General features: G+C 44.0%; 1 protein-coding gene across 1 annotated transcript in view; it reads left to right on the forward strand.

Annotated features, from left to right (window-relative positions):
* LOC139305318 (calcium-activated potassium channel subunit beta-4-like) overlaps positions 1 to 8306 on the forward strand; it is a 16518-nt gene extending 8212 nt beyond the window's left edge. Inside the window, exons 3-4 of the mRNA XM_070929285.1 lie at positions 5874 to 6001; positions 7982 to 8306. Of these exons, the coding sequence (XP_070785386.1) occupies positions 5874 to 6001; positions 7982 to 8306 (453 nt within the window). The remainder of the gene's footprint in view (positions 1 to 5873; positions 6002 to 7981) is intronic.
* Positions 8307 to 10225: the final 1919 nt, after the last annotated feature.

Genomic DNA, 10225 nt, shown 5'->3' on the forward strand with positions numbered 1-10225 from the left:
CTCAACACACACACGCACACACACAGAAACACACACACACACACACACACACACACACACACACACACACACACACACACACAGAAACACACACACACACACACACACACACAGACACAGTGCTATGCAGAGGATTATTCTCCATCTTGTTCTGATTCTGTAAAAACGTAGACACGGCGTCCATATTTTCAATTCTGTAATATTATATTAAGTATAATATTAAGTCTTACCTTCTTACGTCTACAGCTTGTATTGACTTCCTACATTTCCCAGAATCCATTTTGAGCACTCAGCTTGCAGCAGGGTGTGCTCAGTCCATGTAGGAGGAAAAACTGTGTGGGACACTATTGTCCCAAAATGCACAAACGAAATGAAGCCGCTGATCTAAAACACAAACATTCAGTTACAGTCATACAGGACAAAGAGAAGCAGCAAATATTCACTCTTGAGAAGCTGAAATCAATGAATGTTTGATCGATTAATAGTTTCTAAACTCACTGAGAAGTTTTATCAAATACATGAAGCCTGAACGTTATATCAGAGAAAGAAGTTTAAAGTGAACAAAGGCTTTCTCGTGCCAAATTCCATTGGAAAACCACATGAAATAAGCAGGAGTCGGCCTGAGGTCGCTGAGCTGCAGGTATCAGTCGTCTGTGAGTGTTCAGAGCAGCAGAAGGTTCAGAGTCGTTTGAGACTCTTCTTCCACTTCCTGTCGTTGAAAGAACAAATCAGCACTGAATCGTGTTTTGAGCTGTAAAATGGAGATCTGGCGTCTGAATAGAGAAAGAGCGAGCGACGTGAACACAGTATGACGGGAAGGAAGAGAGGAGATGAAGGCAGGTGGGTGGTTTCAGTCAGCCAATTACTCCCCGAGTAATTTCCTCGACTTAATGATGTTATAAATGTAAATGACGGCGGGAAACCAGAGGGCAGCGCTGACTGACACCTGTTACCTCCGACGTCCACCTGCACTTTAATCAACACCGAACTCTGATCCCAAACCAGTCATTTAGATAAGTGAATGTTCTCACTGTGGTGGATCATTTCACCTTCCTGTTCATGTTGAGACCTCGTTAGTATAGAAATACAACAAGAACAAATGAGCTAAAAGGTCAGCAGAGAGAACTATTAATTTATGAAAGCATGTGTTTCTTCAGGGGAAATAACACTTAATGTGATCACTGAGGGATGACGACATCAATAGTGTGTGTGTGTGTGTGTGTGTGCTGCTAACTTAAACTAATTAGGCGTAATGAGGCAGAGCTTCTGGAGCTCCAGGACGTCAGGGGGGCCGGTGGTGTCTCCCTGCCCAGCCAGGAGCATCTGTCTCACTCTGCTTCAGCAACTCTCCGTTCAAATTGTTCTTAAAGCAACAAACAGTCACATCTTCATCTGTAACAAGAGTTCCTCTTCTTCTTCCTCTCTGTAACCGTGACGATGCTCATTTGGGTCATTTTGAAACATGTTTTATTTTTAGTTTGTTAGGAAGCGATGTTGTCAGGATGCAGCCGGTCGTTTCAGCTGAAGTGATCTCCTCTAGAACACACACACACACACACACACACACACACACACAGTGACCTGCAGATTCATCACAGGAAGAGAGACAGACAGACAGAGAGACAGACAGGTAGATGTGGCCTCATGTTAATCTGTTTAGCCGTTAGCAGAGTCGCAGTCAGACAGAAAGGCAGCAGCAGGTCACTGAAGACACAACACACACACACACACACACACACACGGACGCTGATTATCTCTTTATATTCATAATCATGTTGTATGACAGCAACACCGGCCCGCTCTGATAATGTCAGCAGACGGTCTGGATGGTTAATATGTTCATATTTAAAAACTGTAGTCTCCGGATGTATTTATTTATTCATCAGAAGCTCACAGGTGTGTTTTCACACACACACGTAGCTTCAGAGCTGTGTGCAGTACTTTCCCGTGTTGCTCAAGAAGAAAAAGCGATTTAATCTACTAATATAATCATATATATATTTATCACACATATATTGTTATTCTTCGAAGAAGCACAGACCTGCCGTCTTGTTCGTTACCTGGTTGATTGAAGGCTAACGTCGGCGTCGGCGCCTGAAGACGTGCAGAAATGCTGCCAGTGGAACAGAACATGACGGGAAGCAGCAACGTTATCTGCTGTTAGCGTTAGCCGTTCGCTAATCACTAGCTTACCAATTCAAATCTGAAGCGCTGATCAATCAATCAATCAATCATACAAACCTCGAACTGTAAATAGCGACTGGAAAATGTTTTGTTCTCCGCGTCCTCCCGGTAAGTTTAGCTCACGCACATTTGTGTTGATCAAGTTCAGTTCTTGTTAATGTGGCGTAACACAACAAACCTGTGTGTACAAATACACGCTGTATTTGATGCACCTTTACAAATATTGCTGTTTTATGTTTTGTGCATTTAAAATGTAAAGAAGGTTCTCAGCTAGCTACGTGTTAGCGGTTAGCTCGATCCCTAGCTTCTAGCGGCACGTATCTGACGAGGACGAGGAGAGTTTTACTGTACAGTGACCTCCAGCTCCTCTTCCTCACTCTGCTGCTCGTGAACTTCACTTCTTCATTACTGAGCCGTCAGAGAAACTTCTCTCCTGACTGATCCAATCAGGACGAGCTGTGTTCGTGCTGTCAGCCTGTCAGGAAGTGATGGATGCTCGTACGCTCACAGTTAATTGTTTGTGTGTGTGTGTGTGTGTGTGTGTGTGCTTATTGTCACATCCATGTCGTTTTGGTCGTCTTCGTTATGAGGGACGGCAGCTCGTTGAAGTTTGAAATGATAAAGTTTCAAGACTAAAAATGTTCCAAATCAAACTATGAATCTGACCCTCGTGTTTTGACTTTAAAGAGGAAGTTGTTCAGTGTTTCAACAGGTGGAGACACCTGTTTCTGAATGTTTTCAATGTGTTTCTGTTTCTGTGGCTTTCACTTTCATCCCACTCGGGGCTCCTTTCAGTTTTGGTCTCTAAACACACTAAAATGTGAAAAGAACATCGCAGAAGAAAACACCTGCGTGGTCGAAGCAGAAGCTGCTCTTTCTTCTGATGAAGCTGCTGCGAACATAAACAGTTGGAAGTGTGTCAACGGCTGCTCGAGCTGATCGAGTGACTGCGTCTGACTTGGAGGTTGCCTAGCAACAGCAAAAAGAGAGTTTTAGCACTTTTGTTAAGCTCGCGTTAAAGTTCTGGAGCTTTTGATCATATCACATGATCTTCATCTGCAGACAAAGACTTTGAATATACACACTTCCAAGAACAAACAAAGACAACGAATAAAGATGAAAAGATAAAGAGTTACAATCATGTCTCGTGTTTTACTGACTTTTATTTCAGCTGTTTCAGCCAGAGAAGCGTCAGCGTGTCCCTGCTTTGAATATCAAAAACCCTGAAATAACAACAACACCTGAGAGCAGCATGTAAATGAGTGAAACCTGCAGTGTGTTCAGACTGTCAGAGGCCGTCGATTCACATGTCAACACACACACACACACACACACTCCACACGGATCCCATTTATTAGGGGCTAAAACACACACACGTAATTCTAACCTCAGCCGGTCGGCATAGCAACCGCAATCATCCGGCAGGGCGACCCACTTATGATGTCATGGGGCGAGGCGTGTTTGATTGGCTGGGTGATGAATGGTGTTTAGGATGAATGGCTGCTTAGCTGAGCGGGGTAGTAAGCTGACAATCACCTGAAACAGAGAGAGAGAGAGAGAGTGATGGTCTCTCTACCTGCACTAAGCTGGACGAGACAGAAAGACAAATCCAGATGATGAGCTCATAAAAACATCTTTTACAGCTGAGTGGAAATAAAACAGGTTGTCACATTTATCACTCAAACCACTGAAGAAGGCAGAAACGTCCTGATATGAGAAAATATTGGACAAATATGGACACCTGCGAGTGTATTACACCTTTATACTTTACTTTTATACCACAGCCACTTCTGCTTAAATGCAGCTGTGGACGTTCAGATAACCTTCAGCCTCATTCTCACTGCTGGACACCGTGTCCCCTTTTGTCTTTGGGCTGTCTAACGTGAAGAAATATGCTATTCTATGTTATTTTCTGCTCCGTTAGTTTGTCACTTGTGTTCAGCAGCTCCTCTAAACTTGAGCTGAGGTGAAGTCACGCAGTCAGGTGAAGATACTGACGTAGAAAACCAGGTATGTGTTTAAAATGACAATAAGCAGCCATGTTCTGTGAGGCTTTACTCAGGCACAGCGCTGCATTGAGCTAAATGCTAACGTCGGCATGCTCACATGCTGATGTGTAGCAGGTGTAATGTTTGGTTCAGTTCAGGGAAACATGGTGGTTTGGGTTAAAATCAATATGAATGTTAAGGGTGAGGGGATCTTTGTCGTCGTGGTTACAATAATAAAGACGTGGTTACTGTTCGGGGACGATTGCGGTTAAACAGTCTGATGTGTTGTTGACCCGTCTATCACCTGACTTCCTCCTTTGCCCCCGTCATAATGAAAGGACGCTGTCACACGAACGTAAACACTTGTAACTAATGATGCTGCCGTTCTTCTTGCGAGGAGAGTCTCAGTGTTCACCATGTTCACCATCTTAGTTAAGCGTGTTAGCATGCTAACATTTGCTAATTAGCAGTAAACACAAAGTACAGCTGAGGCTGATGGGAATGTGTACACACACTGTAGTTTATCTGGACTCAGTCCCACACACACCGTCCTGCTGCCCCAAATACTCAGCAGAGCTCCACATGTGGATTCATCCGCCCCTGAAAATAGTCCCCAACAAATGCTCTATTTTGTGCAGTTTGTTTGATAAAAACTACAGCGAGCAGCTGTTTGAGGAAATAAACATGAAACTATATGTTTGTGAGGTGTTTTTAAAGAGGGCTTTCAGAGCCACAGACAGAAATAAATCCTTTTTGTAACCGTGTTTTTGTTGCTGATTGCAGCACAAACGCTCTGAAACGTTCCTGTAGTGATGTCTCCGTCTGTTGTGGCTTTCACTGTCTCATCTTTCATTTTTGATGTGATATGCTTCATTGTGTTGAGCTGAAATGTAGTTTAGGTTGCAATCACCGCAACTCCCCCTCCACCCCCCTTCTGTGTACCAATCACATCATCGTCATAGCAACCAGTTGATCCACAGTAACCAGCCAGGCACCAATCAACCTCCTGCTTCGAGGATGTGTGTGTGTGTGTGTGTGTGAGACTATGTTTGGAGGCTGAATCTAAAACTAAACTGAAGAGGAAGGGAGCGATGCAGACCCCCTCTGAGCCAATCAGTATCAAACGTGTCACCTTATTGCAGCGCCCCCTGCTGCCACCATCCTCCTCCAATCGGACCAAACTGAGACAATGACTAATATGTTTATGTTAATAAGGTGTAATATAACATGTGTGTGGACGTCATCTTGGACTTTTATAGATGTAATGATTAATCAATAATTAATTGACCCAGTTATCTGGACCAAATACACATAATATTCATTATATTTTATTATATACTATACGTTGTTATATTTTATATTCTATGCTACTTTGCCGTACTACACTACATGTTATACTATATTACTACATTGGACCATATATTTTATATCACAAACTGTTTTATTACATAATGTACTACCTCATATGTCTGTACTAATACAGACACTTGAGACTAAGTATTATTACTTGATAATATTGTATATTATTCTTGTGTACGCTGTTATAGTAGATGGTCTCGTATTACTCTACTCGTACTGTAATCACAGCACAGTGTCACCTCAGCTGAGACAGTGTTAGTTGCTGTTGTATGGTTTCTATTTTTATTGCTAACATCTTATTGAGAGAGTGCTGTTGATATTGATCTGTTTTCTGTCTCTCAGTGTTCGTACGTCCCTCCCTGTGAGAGGGACAACCAGAAGAACAAAGACAGTGTTTTGTGGTGGGAGGATTACTTCACCAAAGAGGTCAGCAGTCAGTCCTTCACCTGCTTCTTCAACCAGCAGAGGAGGTGAGACACACACACATTCACAGCGCCGTCTATTTGAAGGTGTGATACAGATAAATTGGAAATGGGATGTGTGATGTTGTGAAATTTGCCTCGGTGACAGACTTTGTTACCGCGGGAGATTACAGATGGCCGCTGCAACCTGCAGCTTTACACGATCATCTTTCTGACAGAACCTTTCCCACCACTCAATTTGCTGCCTTTGACCCCACAGAAGTGACCCTTGACTTCAGTTTAACCGGATCTTACAGCAGATCCTGGTTCAGCCATTTTGTGATGGACAGAAGAAGATTATAAACTGCTATTTCAGGCAGATTTCCCAAACACAAACAAGCACAGTCACCATGTTAGAAAATATCTGATTCTCCTATAAAAAGTCAAAGGTACAAACTTCAATCACTGAGCTGGTGTTAAAGATTAACAGCAGTTCACTTTCAGATGAAGTTAATAACTATGTTGAAGGGTTTTGTTCCCAAATTGAATGTGCAAGTGTTGTGAATTTGCAGTCTCACCTCTGATTGGCTTCTTTGAGTTCCACATGCTTCAAACTAACTCGTACAAAGCGACAAAGTGTGGCCTTCATTGTCACATTGTCGGTTCGGGAAAGTCACAATAATTGGTGGAAAGGAAAGGAAAGGTGCTGAGGAGGGATCGTTCCTTTTGAAGCACAAACCTTAAGGCTCAACGAGAGCATTTAGAGCAATCTGCAGAGTCAACGTGACATCGACGTGATCCCGAAATACAATGAGGAAATGATGATTAATGCACAACCTCCTCTGCTGAAACTGAAGGTCTTCTTCTAATCAACCAGGAGGAACACTTGAAGTATAAAAGGAAACAGCTGCAGCTTGTCAGACATGAAAGAAGCTATCCTTTTCTTTTTTTATCCAGGTTATGTTGTCCTGTTTATAAAAGCGCAGCCCCGAAAATTGATGAGACTGAAAAAAAACAGAGATCTCCTTCAGCGTGTCAGCTTAATCCTCCTATTATTCTCAGACGATGCTTACCTGTGACCTTGGCTAGTTTTATTTTTATCTCTGCACCAGAAAGATCAGAGAGAGGGAACTCTGCTTCATGAATGAGGCCCCGCTGGGGGCTCGTTGATGCCACAGATAAGCAATTCTTTTGTATTTTAGAGAAAAAGAACTGGAGCGCTCAAAAGGTTTTATAAGGTGAGGACAAATATATCCAGTTAGTCACTTGATGTATGGGGTTATTTCAGATCCCAAAACTTTTAGTAAAACCTCCAAATGCAGCTCTGCAGTATTAGTACTACAGGACCATGTCCAGGGAGCGGCCTGGGGTGGCCCTCATGGTTCATCCTGGGGGTAAGCTAGCTGTCGTGGAGCCGGCGGTCTCTCAGCCGATGCACCAAAGTCCAGTTTAAGTGATAATGATGTTAATTCAAAAAGCCAAAGTTATGTTATAGAAATCTAATTCATCTTTGTGAGTTAACAGTACAGATTATTTTAGATAACACATTTAACAATCTTGCTAGTAGCCCTGTTAGCTAACATTGCACTGCTAGCAGCTTAGCCCTGCTAATGCTACCTGTGTGCCCTGTTGTATTGTTGGACTGCTCCACTAATGCTATGTTAGCTTCATGCTTGGACAGTTACAGGTTGGGAAATGGTCCTAACAATGCTGGTTTACAGTTTATAGAGTAGAAGTTCATTTGAGTCTCTGTTTTCTGTCCTGGTCCTTTCAGACAAACCTTTGTGTTGATAACTTCAGTCCATTTCCACAGAACTACTTCACTGTTTTTTCAATCACTGTTGAAGTCTGGAGGGATTCACAATATGTACAACGATGTTTAAAAGTTCTTCAGCAGCTCAAAGAGTTCCTTTCCCTCCTAATAGTCTTTTAATGTGAAAGGTCAGCAGGAAGTGTTGAGTTTTACTGGCAGTAAATAAACAGTGAAAAGAAACAACCCTTACAGAGTTGAACCCAGCTGTGTTGTTCTTCTTCTTCTGGTGGTTTCAGGCCGGACGACGTGTTGTGGCGCCGCTCCCACGACACCAGCGTCCTGCTGCACTGTGTCCTCTGGCCGATGGTGTCGCTCCTGCTGGGCACCCTCATCGTGCTCCTGACGGTGTGCGCTCGCTCCCTGGCCGTCCGAGCTGAGGCTCTCCAGAAGAGGAAATGCTCCTACGAAGTGTGCCAAGACCTGTCGGCCGGACCCTCAGATCGCCGCGGCAACAAGGCCGAAGACCTCCTCGCGTCAAACTCTGACCCCGAGTTGTCGTCGCCGACAAGGACCCTGCCGCTGTTTGCGGTGCCGGTGCGACGCCGAGATCGAGAACATTAAGACCAAACGGAAAGCTGTTTTCGCATGAAGAGGTTTAATCCCCGAGGAGGTTAACAAGCTGGTGAGCGACGTGCCGAGGACGCCACCGGCGACCCCCTGCTGCTCGGGGTGGTTGTCTGATCCGAAATGTTAAAGCGAATATGTGAAAAGAGGACGAGGGGAAATCCACCTGTCCTCTGATTTAAACTCGACAGACAGTCGGACGCTGCGAGGGGTTATTATAACGACGAGTCCGAAGTCTTCAGGACTGACTGTGGATCTGCTCTTTACTGTGGTCTAAACTGTAGCTCTTCTATTAACGTAGTTTTCCCGTGGAGTCCCGGTAGCCGTGGATGTTAACCAACAGAGAGCCTGACCTCTCTGCAGGCCAGCTGCTGCTCCTCCTGCTTCTGCAACTCAATGCAATCTCTCATTGAGGGTTTCTTCAGTAGATCTTTCTGACAAAATGAAACTTGGCTTTACATATATCCAAGATCAAAGAGCGATTCATTTCTTTGCATCCAAAAAAAACCAAACAAACAGATTTCATCATATTTTTCGGTGCAGTAAAACGTCATCAGTTTCTTCCATGAGATCCACCGACGTTCTCTTCTAATGTCTTCATAACTGTTTATCTGTCGTCCAGCCGTCCTGTCGTGTTCTTACAGTCATGTCTTCTACTTCTACGACTCTTTTTCAGCCGTTTATTGACTCTCAGCTGGAATCAAACCGGGGACGCTGTGGCCGCGCGGCATGCGTCCTAACCACTAAGTCACCATTATAACCCAGTCGAGTCGAGTCGGTGACGTTTAACCAGCAAAGGTTTCCATTTAGGAAGCGGTGTTTGTTAAAGGTACCAACCAGCTGACACATGAAGGCAGTGCAGAAAACTCACTCTGAGATTAGATTAGAGACTGGAAAGGTACCAGTACCTTGAGACTGCAGGTAAATGCAGTACTTAAGTAAAAGTACAACAAGGAACATTTAAAACAATGAAACGTCGCTGTGGAAAACAGGATCAGTGAGGAGGAGAAAAATAAAATCTGACTGGAGGTCAGCTGAAATGATTGAACTCCCTTTTCATTATTTATTGATGTATTCAAATAGACTGTTGACTCATCAGAGGGCCCATTAGTGGCTCCTGTTGCTTCTGGGACTCCAAACCGCCTCCTGGTTAATGATGTGAGAGCTCTTTGAACCAGCAAGGCGTCTGCAGGCAGCAGGAACGAACCAGAGGTCAGACTGGGATGTCAGGGGGACACTGTCCCTTTTTGGGATTTTGTTCCAGAACATAATTTAAGGATGTTGAGAGTAGAATATAAATCCTGACAACAAATGTTGTTATGATTATTATTATTATCACACTATGTATGTGGACACCTCATTATTACACAGGAGTATAGTGATGTTAGATCTGTAAACTGGCAGCATTGAGACTGAATCACGTTGTACAGATCAGTCATCATCATCAGCTCACGTCACACTGAGCGTAAACACCAGAGCCCATTGGCTGTCCCATCCAAGTTTTATTCAAACAAGATGGCAACAAAAAGGGAGAGGCAGCGTTACTCGGTGCTATTCTATTATGAACGGAAGCGTTTTGGTCTGTTTTATTTCAGTCGGGCTCCAGATGTGTGAGCATCAGCATGTGAAATACTACGAGCTCAGCAGTTTACAATCGGATCCTTTGGCAGCAGTCGTGTTCACTGAGGACGTTGATTATTCTGGCAGTTAATCGGACGTCGCCACCGTAAACTGAGCGTGAGGCGACGAGCGATCTGACAGAATCAGACTAGAATCAGTCGGAGTGACGAGGCATGAGGCCGCAGACGACCACAGCATCAAGTCTGTGAATGTCAGCAAGAAGATAATGAAGCGGTGAAAGATCTCTGAATGTGGAACAGACGACACATGGCTGCCGCCCAGAGGCCTTTCACATG

Source organism: Enoplosus armatus, chromosome 22, assembly GCF_043641665.1.
Source record: "Enoplosus armatus isolate fEnoArm2 chromosome 22, fEnoArm2.hap1, whole genome shotgun sequence".
In the NCBI taxonomy this organism is placed as follows: Eukaryota; Metazoa; Chordata; class Actinopteri; order Centrarchiformes; family Enoplosidae; genus Enoplosus; species Enoplosus armatus.